The 18,101-nt window shown below is 38.9% G+C and overlaps 4 protein-coding genes across 5 annotated transcripts; 3 read left to right on the top strand and 1 right to left on the bottom strand.

Moving 5' to 3' along the window:
* lypla1 (lysophospholipase 1) lies at positions 1–5,004 on the bottom strand. Of its 2 annotated transcripts, XM_055162232.1 has the most exons (10): positions 4,636–5,004; positions 4,483–4,514; positions 4,350–4,415; positions 4,166–4,213; positions 4,020–4,090; positions 3,864–3,937; positions 3,677–3,778; positions 3,365–3,541; positions 1,193–2,549; positions 1–788 (listed from the first exon to the last, which is right to left on the bottom strand). In XM_055162232.1, the coding sequence occupies exons 1-9, from the start codon at positions 4,705–4,707 to the stop codon at positions 2,490–2,492; spliced, it is 702 nt and encodes a 233-aa protein (XP_055018207.1). In that variant the 5' UTR covers positions 4,708–5,004; the 3' UTR covers positions 1–788; positions 1,193–2,489. The 2 variants fall into 2 exon arrangements, with proteins under 2 accessions (XP_055018207.1, XP_055018208.1); XM_055162233.1 differs by lacking the exons at positions 1–788; positions 4,350–4,415; positions 4,636–5,004 and having other exon boundaries at positions 2,184–2,549; positions 4,470–4,488.
* Positions 483–1,264, top strand: LOC110170108 (regulator of G-protein signaling 20; the record flags this gene model as incomplete). Its single annotated transcript, XM_055162230.1, has 3 exons — positions 483–602; positions 695–929; positions 1,076–1,264. Coding segments are annotated over 3 exons (544 nt in total), but the record flags the coding sequence as incomplete, so codon positions are not given.
* Positions 5,005–5,457: 453 nt separating the features above from the next.
* mrpl15 (mitochondrial ribosomal protein L15) lies at positions 5,458–7,045 on the top strand. The gene is made up of 5 exons (XM_020935730.2): positions 5,458–5,640; positions 5,761–5,918; positions 6,003–6,168; positions 6,426–6,549; positions 6,637–7,045. Exons 1-5 carry the CDS (start codon positions 5,536–5,538, stop codon positions 6,972–6,974), a joined length of 891 nt encoding a protein of 296 aa, XP_020791389.1. The 5' UTR covers positions 5,458–5,535; the 3' UTR covers positions 6,975–7,045.
* A 148-nt stretch (positions 7,046–7,193) lies between these two features.
* On the top strand, positions 7,194–13,491 carry sox32 (SRY-box transcription factor 32). The gene is made up of 2 exons (XM_020935626.2): positions 7,194–12,286; positions 12,612–13,491. The coding sequence occupies exons 1-2, from the start codon at positions 12,010–12,012 to the stop codon at positions 13,199–13,201; spliced, it is 867 nt and encodes a 288-aa protein (XP_020791285.1). The 5' UTR covers positions 7,194–12,009; the 3' UTR covers positions 13,202–13,491.
* Positions 13,492–18,101: the final 4,610 nt, after the last annotated feature.

Genomic DNA, 18,101 nt, shown 5'->3' with positions numbered 1-18,101 from the left:
GGAATCATAAACCATTTACTCACACTTCCTCTGAGGACAGCCTGTTGTGTGCAGTGCACAGCCATGTTACACCCCGCTGGGGCCAAGTAATACATTTTGTCTCCACATCTATACAAGTGTAATTGTTACACAGCTACAACTGCCATGTTCCCACACGGGACAGTGCAGAGTGGACTCTCACCTGAGCCAATTAGTTCACAAGCAGCTGCTACATCAGGCACTGGGACCATTTTAATTAGACATAGGAACTCTCAATGGACACTGTAGACAATTGTCACACTTGAGCAATGTATGGTTCTCACTCCCTTTAGGCTTCAATAAGTATAATTGTGTTTTTATAAAGAATAAAATCACACACCTACAGTTGTCTCACATAACAGACAGCCCCTTTTCAAGGAAGATATAAGAATTGCAAACAGGGACGGTTTAAAAAACAGTATACTCTAAATGCTATTTATAACATGCTGCTTCTATTTTTAAAGTGGAAAAGAAGCAAAGATCAAAGGTTTGTCGTTTTCTTCTAGTCTGACTGTGAGAAGTGAAGATGAGACAATACAGAGGTTTGAGCGTAAAACAGATGCAACAAACAATTGTGAGGAAAGGTATGGTAGCTACTAATGAAATAATTTAAAACAAGATCACCTTCACATAATGAGATAAGACCAAATAATTGGGTCCGCTGTTTGCTTTACAGTCCCAAGCCCACTCTAGAAGACGCCCGCTCCTGGTCGGTGTCATTTGAGAAGCTAATGAAGAGTGCGTCTGGGCGCTCCTGCTTCAGGCAGTATCTGAGGACAGAGTTTAGTGAGGAGAACATGATGTTCTGGCTCGCCTGTGAGGCGCTCAAAAAGGAGACCAACAAGACTGTGGTTGAAGAGAAGGTTCGCCAAATATATGAGGACTTCATCTCAATACTGTCCCCAAAAGAGGTAATAACCAATGATAATCTAACATAAATGTATACTGTGGATTCAAATGATTAAGCAAAGAAATCTAAGGCTGAAAACTATTTAATTATACAGTAACTTAAATAACTTGTCGTTGATTTTCACGATTTATTGTTTATCTACTGTAGGTCAGCTTGGACTCGCGTGTTCGAGACGTTATAAACCGTAACATGCTGGAGCCCACCTCACACACATTTGATGACGCACAGCAGCAGATCTACACATTGATGCAGAGGGACTCTTACCCACGCTTCATCAACTCCACAGAGTACACGGACATCCTCAAGAGCCTGGAGGAGATGCCCCCAGAGCCGTAGACCATCCCTCATCACCTCACACTTCGCCTGGGAAACTGGATCCAACTTCGTCCTGCTATTTAAAGAAAGACAGAGAAAATGAACACTCTTTCAAAGTGGTCTTTGTCAGCTGTAACTGCTGTTTATTTACCCACAATTCGCTTACCAAATTTCCATGGAGCAGACAAGAACAAAATGCTTGTTCCAGCATTGGTTACTTGTTGGACAGCATATCTATATTTTTGTATATTCCCTAGAGCTTGACATTGCACTTTTCTACCTTGTTTAGTGAGAGAGAGCATGTACTGTCTGTGAGCACTGCATTTGCATTTAGGTATTTTGTGAGCCTTGATGCGCATCCAGTTCTTGTAGAAAAAAGTTGGTTTTCTTTTAAAAGGTAACAGAAGAGAAAGTGCCTTGGATTAAGATCTTCTCCTGCACCTTGAATATGAGCGGTGCCACTTTGAATTTACCCGTTTGGTGCTTTTAGCTCTTCTCAAAGATCACTTTTTACTACTGGAGCTGATCCCCAGATTTGTAGTAGGTCTTATCTGTGTACTTCATTACTGTGATATTAGTGATTATATTTATTTAACAGAAGATGGGAGAAATAATGACCACTGATATATTTATGTATTTAAAAAAGGGAGTTATGTGGACTAGTTATTTTAATTATTACAAATCAAATAAAGCACAATTGTATCCTTGTTTCATGTGATATGTTTACAACTTGCATATTAGGTTGCATTCAAGGCATTACGCTTACACATTCTAAAGATTAAGCAAAAATAGTACATACGCTTCATATACAGACCACCCCAAGCAGTTCATTGCAAAACTGTTTTTTCTATTACCTAAATATTCCCAAAAAGCAAAAGAAATCAGCCCCAAGTTCAGAGATATTTAAAATATTTTAACTACACACACTACATTAACAAAATCAGTAATAACCTTTTATTAATAGTTGTTTACCCAAGTAGCAAAGCCCTACATTTGCCCTGGAAGTAATGGCTTCTGATGGCGTATACAATCGACAAGCAGAGTCTGACATCGTGTGAGGCTTCAGACTGCAGCATCACTTATAGTCTTGTCTTTCTGAAGGAGCAGTTGTAGTCTGTATTCGTTCCGGTTTGATTAGCAGAAGCGTGGTGTCACTGTCCGATTGTTCAGTGGGTTCTTGGGTCCACAGGTTCTCAGTCAAGGGCTCTGACGGTGTGTGTGTGTGTGTGTGTGCACACAACCCTCTTCATTCATTTCCGATGGGAGGAAGTGTCTTCTCTATGAAATGCTTTATGTCTGCCATTTCCTGCAAAAATAACACAATATTTTTGTTTAATACTTTAATACACTGACTGTGTCTAGAAGAACTAGGGATGTCTAAAGTATTGAAATTCAGATAACTAGTACTAAATTCAGATAACTAGATATTAAAAACTAGTATCGAAACCAAATTCGATTTGAGCAAACATCACTACAAAAAGTCACATTCACAGCACAAAAATTAACCATCTCTGAATAGTATGAGAATAATTTTGAGCAGTATCAGAACAAGTACAAGACCACATAGAACGAGGAATTACATAGATATAAGACTGCATGGTAATATAAAAGAAAATGCTACAATTTAAAGGTTGAAAATCACATTCAATTTTTAAAAAAAGATAGACTGGTTTTATTTATCATTGTGTTATTGAAATCGATATTGAGATTTGAATGTATTCCTTAGCATTTAAAGGAATTTAAAATTTTAGTTGATAGCGCTTAAAAAAACAACACTCTTCTGCCCTCTGCTTTTCCTTTGATAGGATTTCAATAGATCCATTTTAAAAAATTGTTTAAATTTGGCTTAACAACCAAAACATGCTTTTTATAAATAATTTTATAAAGAGTAATAAGTCATTTTGTTATAATTATGAAAAGCACTACATGATCTTGTATGAAGTATTACTTCTTAAAAAAACAGGTATAAGTGCTATTATTTTATTACCTCTTATACTTCAGTAGAATGTGTTGTAAATAAAACCTAATTTGAAAACATCACAAATCTAATGGAAATTGTAAAACCATACAGCACTACAATGTTACTTGAAACAGGATTACTAGAGTCAATCCAGCACTTACTTTTGGACAGGAGCTGTGAGAAAGATCTGGATAGGTATTAAAGGTGTAGTTGGCTGGGTTGATGAGGGTTTTCATCTTCTCCGCTGTCATTTTGCCAAAAGCATAATTAACAAGAGGGTCAGCATTGCCATGGCACTGCAGCACATGCATGTCCCTGTTCACACTATTGGCAGAGGCCTGACAGCAATACAAGAGATTATTTCAGATTACTTGCACGATCAGATTAAGATTCATAGATGACGAACACAGCATTTTAAAGCAGAGGGTGAAAAAGCATATTCTTATGTATTATGTTAATTGGTGTGTGTGTACCTGAGGGAAAGAGTCATGGAGAGGTAACCAACAGCTCAGAGCCACTACTCCAGCAAGTTTCTGGTGAGTCGTCAGAGCAGTGTAGAGAGACAGTGCACCACCCTATGAAAACAAACTAAATGTTTTCAAACAGCAGGATGCCAGTGTCACTGTATTTTATTAAACTCAAGAAAACTAAAACTATTACCTGTGAAAATCCACCGAGAAGAATCCTATGAGATGGTATCCCATTTTTTACTTCTTGATCTATTAAGGCCTTAACTGTGGCATGAACAACACATTGATTACACACACATATTCATATATTGCAAAAGAGCTGGCACTTAATACTTTACAAACATACTGTTCTCTGAAGCCCTTTTAATCCCAACTTCATCTTCGCTTGTATTGAAATTTAATCCATAGATATCAAACCTTGGGGAAGAAAATCAAACTAGGATTATGTATATGTTGGAGCATTATTTATAAAAATGTGCTGTGTGTGCTGACCAAGATGGCATCACCATTCTCATATTCAGGGTCACAGGCATTGAAGGACTGAAAAACAAAAGGACAGTAGTGCATCTTAGCTGATGTAGTCACAACCAGAGCAAAGTGCGATCAACTCCTCTAGTTTAGAATGAACTTTGATTGTCTTTCGTCTACACTTTACACACCTGCTTTGGATACTTACGCATGTGGACAAATGCATTTCACATGTGGTATATTCAAGCTTTGGAAAGAATCAGCCCACCCGTGCCTGTCAGGTAGAATAAGGCAGTAGTAAAGTGAAGCTATATGTGTATTTACGAACCTGTTTTACATACCCGGTATCACCGAGCCCATGCAAGAATATCACCTGTGCAAATCAAAACAGACTTTAAGCATTTGCTTAAGGGGAGAAGAGCTCTTTTGGCAGCAGCAAGAGCTCTATTGAACACGGCCGTGTTCACACGATGCTGCTCAATCCTAGTACTCACCGCTGCAGTGGCTTTGCGGGCGGCAGGCACAATGGAAGCAGATAAAGGCGCTGACATATTATTGCCGCACATACAGCGCGGAGAGAACGGCTCTAACAGGCTGGGTTAGCTGCGGAGCTAAGGATACCCCTTGGCTTGGCTTTCTGTCGGTCACGGCGGACCTCTCACTCCGCGTGGCACCTCGTACAAATAGAGATGAATCGGTCAGTAAATGTTCAGTCTCAGGGCGATGTGAGAATGCCGATTAACCAGTATTCGTCAATAAAAGTTTGATTTCCACGAGGAAAACTAGAAGCTCAAGCACAGAAGTTGTCAGCAGCGCTAATGCCGACAGCGCTGCTGTAGTCCCGCCTCTGTATGATCTGATTGGTCAATACTTGGCCAGTGTCACGTGCACGACAGAAATAAGAAGCTGCTATTGGCCATTCGCGACTGTCAGTAATAATTCCCTTAATCGCTGCTTAATCACTCCTAAAATGACAAGAATATACATCTATTGATGTATATTTTCACGTGGAGGGCGATGTATCCGAGGTGTAGCATTAATAAAATACTTTAAATATTTATAACATGGGCATAGCAAGCTTATATCTTACAAGTTGTATTCTCTTGGATCCTAACGGTCTATGATCCTAACAAAGACATACACACATCTTGTTATCTCCATATAATCTCAGTAGCTCGAGATATTTTAGTTCTGTTTTTTCATCTTTTCTCTTTTGTTTCCCCCAGTAGTAGGCAGATCCATGATAGTAGTTACGGTAGTAGCCATGGATCTATTAGTTGTCTACTTTTATCCTGAAATTCCTCCTCGTAGACAAAGAAGCACTTCCGCTTGCGCTTGTCATGTGACCCGCATGTCCTTGGTTTGGCTAACTTTGACATGTGAGCTACAGAAACATGTCTATTCCTAAAAAACCCGGAGGAAAAGCACTCGAAATTTTACAGAATTTACCACGTATCTCATTGGCAAACCTGCGGCCTGAACCAGGATCAAAACAATTGGTAAGGCTGATATTAGGGCTGTGGTTAATCTGCTGTGAGTGGTTCATACAGCTAAACTTGTCATTGTTTATGCTATCCATGCAGATGCAGTCTAAAATATGTAATTTTCTCCATGTTTAGGAAAAACGGAGAGGCAGAGGACAACATGGGGGTAATAGAAGCGGCCGCGGGCACAAGGGAGAAAGGCAGAGAGGCAACCGGCCTCGCTTGGGATTTGTTGGCGGTTCGACTCCATTTTATTTAGCCATTCCAAAATACACTTACAACGAGGGCCACAGGTAATGTGTTTTTTGACGCGTCAACTGGTATTCCATGCACTAATTGATTAATCTCATAAATAAGCAAGTGTTTCTCCATTTCAGCCGACGTCCACAGTACCAGCCCCTGACGCTCAAACGTCTGCAGTATCTCATTGATCTGGGCCGTCTTGACACAACTCAGCCCATAGATCTGACCCAGCTCGTGAATGCCAGAGGGGTCACTGTGCAGCCCCTCAAGAGGGACTATGGGGTCCAGCTTGTAGACGAGGTATGGCCAATACAGGCCTATTCTGCAATAGGCAACCACGCACCCATAAAGAGTACGGTACAAAACATCGTAACACTACAACATTTTCACATCAGTATCTTTTAATGAATATTATTAATATTTTAACTAGCGTAAAGCGTAAATTCCACAATATTGCATTGCATTACATTTATCATACTATAGCAGCAGATGGCACTGTAGCGCTATAACATTGAAATGTACATTTAACAATAACATTATCTGCTCTGTTTTTCCAGGGTTCTGAAATTTTTGCTGCAAAAATCAACATAGAAGTTCAAAGAGCTTCTGAAGGAGCCATAGCTGCTATTGAGCGTAATGGAGGAGTCATAACCACCAGTTACTATGATCCTATAAGTCTTGGTAATTAAACTTTCTGCAGTTATACATTCACTCATAACCAATTTCAACAAATAAAAACATATGAATGTTATGTTTTTTTTATTTAAGGGATTCTCATCAAGCCTGTTCCATTCTTCTTGAGAGGACAACCTATACCCCGCAGAATGCTACCAGGAGAGGACATGTTGCCCTATTATTCAGATGCTGAAAACAGAGGTTACCTGGCAGAACTGGACAAAATCCAGCAGGCTCGAATAGCTTTAGCCCTCAAGTATGGCTATATTTTACCAGACATTTCAAAAGACGAACTCTGCCACATGCTTTCTATGAGGAAAGATGTCAGACAGATCTTTTTTGGTCTTTCTCCGGGATGGTTGGTTAACATGCCTGAAAAAAAGATTTTGAAGCCTACTGATGAGAAACTGCTCAAATATTACAATTCGTAGTGTGTAAATATAAAATAAGTAAACACATGTACATTGTTGAATAAAAATAGTATACACAACTAAATGGAAAATTAATTTGAAAGCATCTTTTAAATTCCTAAAAACCTTACTCTGATTTTCAGAATAAGGTTATTATAGACATTAGACATGTACATGAAAAGACTTATTGTAGAAAGTATTACTTAATTTTTTGATAATACTTAATTGTGCTGCAGTGATTAACAGAGTTAATCCATTGCTCTCATTAATGAGTGGTGCAAGGGACATGGACCATAACAGGTGAGGGGGAAATAAGGAAAATAAGATGACTCAAAGAATGAAAACAGGAAACAGATGCCCAGTGCTGTGTGTAACTTGCAAAAAGGCTTGTATGGATCTAGAAGGGGAGTTAGAAATTAGTCATACGCAGCTGTATCCTGGTCTGGACACTCAAAAGGGCTCCATACCCTACTGCTCCAGCAAATTTTTGAAAATTTTGCCCCAATAATTCTGAGGAAGTGCCACTAAGAAATTCCATGACAAAGATTGTATTTCTTTTATTATAGGATCTCAAAATATTTCATATCCTATGTATAAAATATGAAATGCAGTGTTAACACAATATGATTACATAGCTTAAATATTACAAAATTTTTAGCTTTGAGCATTATTTACTGTATGTAATCTTTCTAAGCTAAAGGCCACTTTGCTAATAATAAGTTGGTATTTTACTTGAGATATTGTCCTGAGGTCCACTAGAGAACAATTTCTGCTCCTTCAAAAGCACTATCAAAGGAAGCATATGTTTGGGTGAGTGTGCAATGGCTTTTGCTGTGTTGGTTATTCAGTAGCCTAGAATTATTCTTATCATTTATCATCAGATTTGATTGCACTATTAGAAAATAAAAATATAAGCTCGACACGACATGAAACAAAAGTTACATGTTGACTTCTTTTATGGAACTTCAAGTAAGTCTAATAAACTACACAGGCTGCAGATGCATGCAGTGCTGGCCTGTCAGGAAACCAGCCCAAATCCTTACAGCATAATACCGAAAATAAATCACACCACAGGAAAGAAAGAGCACAATCATTGTTTATGGCAGAACTACAGCGCTTATCTTCAAAGTAGCAGATCCTTTTGAGTCGATGTCACACTCACATTTCTAATACAAACTTCAGTCTATGAGTGTGCTGCACTAAAAGAGAATAAAGGATTTTCTGTGGTCCCAATACAGATTGAAGTAATTTACACTGGTTAAAAAGTAGTCTAGTCTTTGTTAGTGTAAGCAGTTTAACCAGTATTGCTATTATTAATCTAATGTCTGAGTCTCACTATTTAATTAAACATGGCCAGACCTTGCTGCAAAGGAGCAGGCTCAGATTGTTTATGTTATCTGCTCTTGATTGAGCCACTTAAGACAGACAGATATCATGGTGTCTGACAGCTCTCAGTCTAACTCCAGTTAATAATTAGGGATAATTATGCTTAATGGAGGCTGCTCTGTCTGCTGAAGTGACATATACCAAAGACAGTGGAGGATTAGTGCATACAGTGTATAGACTCACTATGGACCATACAAGACCAATTGAATTCAGAAGATAAGACTTATCAGTTACCAAGAAGAATACAGTTCCTCATTTGCACAGACAGTGCAGCATACAGTCCTTCATTTGCAGAGAGATGAGATGCAGTCCTCAGGAGGCAACTTCAGATGCTCACAAATAAGCTAGGATGCGCTGTGTAATTAATCATAGTCAATAAATTCTTGATAGGCAACAGAAAACTACATTAACTAATGTAGTCACACATAATAAAATGTTACAAACAACACTGAACAATTTGTAGCATAGAATAATACAAGTGTTAAAAATACAAATCGACTTTGATCACAGAATATGAATCCATCCTCCCACATGGCTGTGTGTTCATATCGTTGTTCGTAGAAGTTGCACTTAGACCACCTGGGCCCCAGCACAGACCTGAGCTGCTGTTTGAAGTCTGGCTGAGCCTGTCATGTTATCTGCACTTTGAGGTGGAGGCCATTGTGTTCTGCTAATGAGGCTACATTAAGGCTGTCTACACCAGGGGGTATGTAATCCTCTCAGCTGGCTTGTCGTAGGTCTGGGCAGGGCCTGTTGACACTGGGAGTGAAGAGGCTTGCACTCGGCACCCTGGACTTCACTACACAGTGCATCTTCACAAACAAAGTTCAGTGGGCACAAAGCACTCCATTGAATGCTGTCTGAGTTCTGTATTTTGATGCTAGCCTGCTGTGCCCATATAATACATTGCATAGATGGCACTACTATGTTTTTGTCACACCTCTGGCCATGAGACAATGTGCTCTGTATGAATGAGCCTCTGTAAGGAAAGTCTGTGAGGTGGAACAGACAGCTGCCCAGAATACAGTGCTTCATTAGCTCAGGTAAACACACTGTCCCACGTCCTGCGTTGTGACATCTCAATCTCATAATGGTAACAAGTGTCTCCAGGTCAGAAAATTATCCAGGTAACTGTGGAATCAGTCAATCGGAGGGAAAAGTAAGACAATCCAGTTCTGATATGCTTTATCCCAGGTGAGATGTTCTCAAAATTACAATACAAAGTTCACAAGAATAGAATCCAGTCTTCACCTGTGGTGAAATCACCACTAAAAAACTAAACAAGCCTCTGAAACAGTATGGTCCAACAGGCCAACTCCTGGTGCTCTTCTACCTTTGCCACCCAGCACATGAGTGATCCAGAGTGAAGAAGAGGCAGAGGACTGTCCCATATATGGCTTCTGTCCAGTACAATGGTACATTGTCATAAGGACAATCCCTACTCACAAAGCATAGTGACTATTGAGCCAAGTGCGGCCCTTGTTTGAAGATGAGACAATGCACTGATCCTACTGTCACCACAAAGATTAGGATTCATTATAAAATTAGATTATAGGCATAACTACCACAAGATTTAGATTTAAGACAATTATTTACTAAAGTAGATTTGGAAAAACTAAAAAATTTTAAGAAGACTATTAGCTTTTTTTTTTTTTTTTTTAAATAAACAGTATGCTTTCAGTGAATTAAACCCTTACATCCTCTAAACACAGTACAGTGGCTCAAAGTCAGGTAAACGCAGTCGAAACTAAACGTTATTGTATTCACGCTGTGTCCTTCAAATTAATTGATTAAATCCATTAGCCGTTTTCAAAGCGAAATGCAGCATGCGTTCTGATTAACATCTCGGATGTGGATTCTATCCCTAATACTGACAACCTGTACCCAAACATTAGCCAACCCCCCTCCTTTTTATGCAAATAGCTCAATCTCCCGAAGCTGTAAATATAGTTAAATATTTAATTTAAGGTAGGTTCGCTTTCAGTGGACATGAGACATCGTCCACATCTAATCAGATGGTCAAAGTCAAAGCTTAATTTTTCCCTTTAATCAACAAGTAATGAAATTTACTCGTGACTGTTTTGATAAAGAAAACCCCTAAATAATGTGTACCTGGCATGCCACAGGCACAAGTGTTTATTGGGCCATGTCATTATGCCCTGTCTCCATGTGTATTAACCTTCATTGCAGGGTATAATCCACATATTAACAACATAAAGAGACTGCGTTAGTGGCTCGTCTGTGAGACAAAGCCGGTCAGGTGCAGCTATTACGCACCGTGTACTGCAGCGCCAACGCAACTCCTGGTACTTAATGAGGGCTATTGTAATTTAATGTTAGTCGCGAGGGCCCAGAAAATATATTAATAGAAACTGTGCGGTGGAGTGAGCACCTGTAATGGAATGACTGTTGTAGTGAAAATGGAAACACGCGGCCGTGACTGCGGATTTTCTGAACTATAGCGCCAGTGGCTGCTGCAGAGGGCCACTGTTACTGTAGCATTTATATTCCATTTAGCGTTCAGCTAAATTCATTCATAGCAGGGTATACGAAAACAACTGTGCAAAGTTTTTGCACAATTGTGACATTAATAGACAATTATGATAAACAAGTAAAAAGGTCTATGTCAACTTTTATAAGTAGGATATCAATAGTTTGGTCCACATTAAACTCTATGTGACCACGCTGTGGTTTCTGTCTCACCCTCTCCTTCAGTTTTGACAGACGTCAATACACGTCAGCCTGACTCCGTCTGTTCAGTGAACTTTGACTTCACAAAATTTGTTGGAGAATGTCTGATTTTGTATGTTACTCTACGTGCTTCCATGGTATAAGATTATTCTCCCGGATGTGCTGTAGTCTATACCTCTATCTGAAGTGTCTCCAAGCTAATATTAGTGTGTCCCGGTAATCGCGTAATAAAAGTGCCTTGATCATTCTTGTCGCAGTCGCGTAAAATGTTCTCTGATACAGATGACCGATAAGAACTGAGAGCCTCGATGTAATTAGTAACAATCCATGCCTCGTGAACACTTTGATGTGCACCTATCAATACTCCTGTCAACACAATTGATTGGATTCAATTTCTCCAAGACATCTCGCCAAAATACTGTATATTTTCCCAAAATAATGTGATAACTGAAAAATATCGGTTTGCATTACAAATCAAGTGTATCATTAGTGTATTTATAAATGTCATATACCATTTGTATGTTTGAACTTTGTTATTATAATATAGGCCTATTGCGATGTGAGATCTACTCCAAATATTTATAATTTATTTATTTATTTATTTATTAATAAAGTTTGTCTAAGTCTAATGTGCTGTAGGCTCTAGCCAAAACGCGAGGAATTTAGTGGGCACTTTCGACAAGATCAGCTTTATATAGCTCCTTATATGACTCCGTAGGCCAAATAAAAAAGTATTTATTATTAATTAATTATTAAGCTCTACTGGCCATGAATGACAGACTTAATAGTAGCGAAGTTTCGCAAGTTCGTTGATTGGAGTTCGTATGTGCCTATCACCAACCTGAGAATACACCTTAACTTCACACCTCAGCTCCACTCCTCCTGGCCTCCCATTGGTGGATGGCCCTGATATAGGTTCAGCTTAGCAGCAGCAGAACATGACAGTGGCGTGCCACCACAGCCAAACACATCCAACAAGATGCATTTCAGCCAAGAGCGCGTCCAGTACCACGCAATGATGGACAGCACCGACGACGGGGACTACATGACCGAGGTGCAATCACCAAGCTCCGGGCCCTCAAGCCCTCTCTCGGTCAACTCCGACTCCAGCTGCACCAGTCCTGAAGCCAAGTCTTCCACACAGCAAAGGGTCAGGAGGCCTCTGAACGCTTTCATCATCTGGACCAAAGAGGAGCGGAGGCGCTTGGCCCAGCTCAACCCGGACCTGGAGAACACCGACCTCAGCAAAATACTTGGTAAGTCCAGTACACACTTGATTTTTTTTTATTTTAATGTATAATTTAAATAGGCTAGTTGCAGCCGAACGGTAAAAGTGCTCTTGATCATATCGGCCCTCTTAAATTATTTAACATAATTCATTATTATCATTATCATAATATCATTATTAAGGCCTTTTAAGAATTTTTATTTTAGAGAGGCCTATTTGGCCTACATATTGTTGTGGTAGAAGCACATTTCATACTGGCTTACTCAATATTGTTCTTGAATATTTTATGTAGCCTATAGTCCTATGTACTATTACCATAATCTAATCAGAATGTAAACCTTCTCTCTCCGCAGGGAAGACTTGGAAGGCCATGACTTTGGCAGAGAAGCGCCCATATATGCAGGAGGCCGAGCGTTTGAGGGTCCAGCACACCATCGACTACCCCAACTACAAGTACAGGCCGCGCAGGAGGAAGCAGCTGAAGAAGAGCTCCAGCAAGCCCCAAACCCCTGAGACCCCTGCCCTGCCATCTCTGCCCCCCTACTGCAACCCTGGCTACAGTGGCCCCTATGACCTCAGTTACCTGCTCCATAACCAACAGCAGGCCTATGCACCAACCCAGAGAGCATATTCCACAGTATTCCCAAACTCAACCAATGGTTTTGATGCTATGTTCCCTCCCACCTACTCTGCCGACTCACAACCATACTACAGCCAACTGCAGAGCAGCGTCCCCACAGCCAGCTTCTTGGACCAGATTGAGTCCAGGTTGTACCCCAGCCCCTCCCTGGACTTGTACCTGGAGCAGATTCAGTTGGACACTCTGTATGATCTGGACCGCAGTGAGTTTGAACAGTACCTGGGACCCCCTGCGCTCAGGCCAGAGTCTGTGGACCCTAACAGCTACCAGCTCAACTACAGAGAGGCGCGGTCCCTCTCATAACCCCAGGACTCTCCCATAAACAGTATTTATTTACTTACTACACAAGTGCAATTGTTTTGTTAATAGACTGTACATAGTGCCTTTTGTTTTGAGTTGTGTTCAATGTTATTGTGCATGAATACATATCTAAACTTTAAAATATCTCTCTTACATGACTGTTGGAGTATAATTACTTAATAATACAAGTTATAATACAAGTTTACATTATAAAATATTTTACTCAAAATCTTTTTTTTTTTTCAGCATACAGATACCAATCACACCAGTTGAATGTTCTAAACTTAACTGAAGAATACATGAATAAAAATATGTATGATTCATGTTATCACACATATATATGACACAACTCACAATAATGAAATTATAATGATTTCATCAATGTATTTTTACATTTGCCTTTCATGTTTGATACTGACACATAGGAGACACAGTGCTGGGTAACAATGCCAAGCTAGGAATCAAAATAATACATCTTTTGAATGGATTAAAGTGCTCAAAAAGTCCAGTGAATGTCACTGAAACCCATGAACACATAAATATACATAAAATGTAAGGCAATCTTACAACAATACAATCCATTATAACTTATAACAATATTAGCAAATTATCTGATTATTAGGCAAATACAATATCAAAATATTCTCTCCATAATCAAACAAGTGTGAATTTGATCGATCAAACAGTGAAAAGATACTCTGCCAATCTGCTTACAGACAGGTTTACCTCATCACATCAGTGTGGTAAATGTGGCGCCACAGGCAAACAATACATCCCCAAAGTTCCCCTTTCATTTTCAAAATCTTACAAAGAACCTAAATTTAGATCTTAAATCTTTACAGTGCATGCATTTCCACTCTCACTGGCTGCCAAATGCGTGCTCACTTACACAATCATGATAAGGTGGAGTTTGTGACTGTTATTGACAGATTTACTCCACAGTGGCCGCACTTGCTGGTCAGGTGATGCACAACAACTAATATCCTTTGGACTTTGAGAGCGGAAACGACATGAGTCAGATCTTAAACTGTGGGAAGGAAGTGATGAGCAGAAGGGCAGAAGGAGGAGAGCAGAGGGGTTGATTGGGAGAGAAAGGCCCGTCCAACAGCACCTGAACTAACGGAACTAAAGTGACGCGTGCCAACTTCCCACAACAATATTTACACAAGCAATGCAACCACCAGTGCAAAAATGAGTATTAAGAAACAGCTGGCAGAAAACAGCATATAGTACCTGACATATGTAACCTCAGAGTTGTTTTGCTCCGACTGTAGGCCCTCAGCAACAATTAGTAAGCGGTCACAGGAACTTCCTGAAGGACAAACAAGTGGATGAGAGAGTTTGTCAGAATATGAGGGGAAAGGTGGCTAAGCTATAGTTCATTTAGGCTGGATTTTTCTTATGTTGGACTGTAATGACTTTTTAGGTCAGCAGGGGAAGAGATGACAATATCACTGGACTGAAAAGGTGTAATTTATTGGTTGATTGGACAGATACTTCCACCATAAAAATAATACTACACTATAATAGAATGTACATGCCCTGCAGAAAACTGAACGGAATAGTTATTGTAGTGAAACAATGTATGACCAAATAGTACATTAAAGTGCATATGACAGGTTTTCATGTTTTTCTAATTATGACTTGCTTTGGTGGAACAGTACCTGTGGTAAAAACAGTTTGTGGAAGAAAAAAAGTACAAGAAAAGCACAGGAAGTAGCACTGACGTCTAAAATGGAATACCTCTACCTATGCCATCAACACCAAAAATTCCACCCAAAATGCAGCAAAAATTACGCACAAGGAAGGTATTTTTGGTTTTGGTTTAAAACTTCATTTAACAAAATAAAGGTGTGGTAATTTATTTTTGTATTTTTGTCAAATAATCACTATTGTGTATTATGGTTGCTACATAATAGAACTGGAATTACCTATAAGTAAAATAATAAACTTTACCAAAATTGTTGAAATAGAGAAAAAATGTCAAGATTATTAGTAAAATCTTTAATATAATCATGGCAATTACATTTTAATGAAAGGTGTATTTTACCCTGTCATATGCACTTTAAAGGAGCTACACCGGTACAGGAGCTTGCCCCGGCACATAAAAGCAGTTCTTAAGGTCAAAATGATATATAAATAATTTTTATGGAAGTAAGGTTGTTGTAAGTTTATAAGACTGTAAAAAAAATGCAATAGCTTTAAGCAAAACACATTGGTATGACATTAATTCAGTTTTGTTCAAAATTCAGTTTTTAAATTGTTGTTCAAATTCTGCAATTTAAATTTCCAATACCCATATATTTAGACCTAAACTTAGACACTTTATTGATCCACAAGGGAAGTTATTTGGACACAGTAGCTCACACATCACAAAATATTATAATTACATTTATGTATATATAACTGTCTTGAATATGGAATGGAAATTCTTACAAAGGTATCTGTAGTTCCAATAAAGCATGGACAAATGTTTGCCTGATATGAGGTCAGTAAACTTTAACATGAGTTTTATATATATTCTTTTATTACTGCCTTTTTATAGAACTTTATGGTATGGGATTTGTTCAGTTTTATAATTATTAAAAACGCATACCTCCCATCTCCATGTGGGAGTTGAGCATTCCAAACTCATGAACATTTTTGAGTTGTGTACTTTTAACAGTATCCATTTTCAAACACATTTATGTAACATTTGTTGGCGGAGATATTTCTCCACAAATGGTCCAGGAATGCCTGTGCTTATCACAGTGACACTTGACGGTGCGGTCGGTATGAGCAGGTCAAACAGTGGATAGAGAAGACACATTCCTGCTGCTTTACAGATTACATATTCAAACACTGGCACGCTAACTGCTGACTTTATGCCGCTCCCAAAATAGATCGGGCCCTACATTTGTGACATTCTTGAGATTTGGAGAGACAAAATTAGACCTCTCTTGTCTTACCTCCAGCCTGAGGATCCTCAATGATTTCCTGTTCTGGAGTAGTTTGGGCTGAAGTGAGCCTGCTGTCCACAGATAGTACTCATCCGTGTATTATCCTGCAGAGAGGAGGAAACTCAGGCAGGAAAAGGCCCCGAAGGAGATTCTCGGCAGTGTGCTCATCCTAGAGAAATACAGAGAATATTGGAGGATGATTTAAAATGGGAAATCTAATTAAGTCTTTCTCACCCTGCTGATTGAAGGAATCAAACAGAAGTACATAAAAAGAGGGGGAAGTATGAGAATGGCAAGCAAACAAATAAAACCGTAGCTGTCATATGGTTTTATAAAGTTCTGGCTGTGGAACTGAACTTTTTTCTTGATGATTAGGCTCAATTTCGTTCAGGATATGGCAAGATAAGTGCAAGACTGGTTTCTAGCTGGGCTTTCCAATTTCAGGGGAAAAAAATCATATAGCAGTTTTACTGGCAAATATAACAGTATTGCAATTGTGAATAAGTTTGCCAAATATGTTTTAAAAGAATAGGATTCTCTTTGGAGTGCACATTGCAAACAACTCCAGGAGCATTAACATTTGAAGATTGAAATATGAACTAATACTAATGCTAATAGTAATACAAGAATGTATTCTGGAACATATTTGTAGAGCTCTTAATTGCAGGTACAACAATAAAAAGACAGGATATTTAGTTCTTTATAAATTTAATATCAGTCTTTGCTACAGGACATTTGAACAGCTACATAATTGCACAAATAGCATAAAAACTGAAATTTCATTGCAATTAAATGTACAACTCTGGTTTCCATATGATCAAACCTATATCCATAAGCTCATGCCAGGGTATTGTCTGTGGCTGAGTGAATGCGTCTGTCTGATCACTTCATTATAGGTCAGTCAGCTGTAATTGGGCCTGTTTAACCTCATCAGACCAGCCCTCAGCCCTGCACTGGCCTTCACATTGTGTATGCTCACACTATCACACCTTTAAACAGAGGTACCCAACTATTCTGTATACAAACCATTGACTTATCTATCTCAGACACCCTGAATGAATTTGTGCCATGGATTTTAAGATACTGCTTTTAGTCATCACATCCTTTTACACAAATTAATTCACAATGTCTCAGGCACACATTTCAGACTACGTTGCAATCCATCTATAAACTCTGGAATATTATCTTTATTTCATTCACTTATAACTTTTTTGAAAATGTTCCCTTTGACTTTTTTGGGATTTAGTCTCACTGTATGTTTATAGATCCACATGGTTAAAAGTTATAAAGCATCCAAATATTTCATAACAGATGCTGCTTCAAGCTCATTGATCCTACCCGTGTTTGTGAGTGTTTATGTCTGACACAAAGCAGTCTGCATGGTCAGCCGAGGTAAGTTATGTGTTATTTAATTTAGCCTGTAGTCTATGGCTGGTGCTGTCAGTGCTGTCATTCTGCAGACGGGTCCCACCAGACAGGCTGATTACTGTAACGGACTGAGCGAATGGGTGTGACCTGCTCCATCAAAGTCCCTCAGCTCGAGACGCTAACACCTGTCAGCAAACACTCACAGTGATAAACAGAACACAGCCTGAAGAAGTGAGAGCTCAAGTTTGCACTCATTTATACAAAAAATATCATATTATTATTAACTAATGATGCCAAAAGCTGTTTCACGGAACGCATGGAGCATCTATAAAGGGAGATGCTGATATGCTTTGGGTTAAGGTTTGGTTTATCAATAACTATACTAACTAACTACTAACTGACTAATAAATAAACTAGTAGTGTCAAATAAATAACTAGTAGTGTCACTACTAAAATTTCACTTAATTTGATACTAAAGAAAAGATTCAATACCAATTTTGATACCACAATGATGAAAACACACAAACAATGGAATGTAATTTTAAGCACAAAATAATAATGCTTCCTTTAAGTTAGATTATTGGTCATGTTTATGG

This window comes from Boleophthalmus pectinirostris, unplaced genomic scaffold, assembly GCF_026225935.1.
Source record: "Boleophthalmus pectinirostris isolate CB_2022bp ecotype Guang Dong unplaced genomic scaffold, ASM2622593v1 HiC_scaffold_423, whole genome shotgun sequence".
NCBI classification, from domain to species: domain Eukaryota; kingdom Metazoa; phylum Chordata; class Actinopteri; order Gobiiformes; family Gobiidae; genus Boleophthalmus; species Boleophthalmus pectinirostris.
This window is presented reverse-complemented; position numbering and strand designations above follow the sequence as displayed.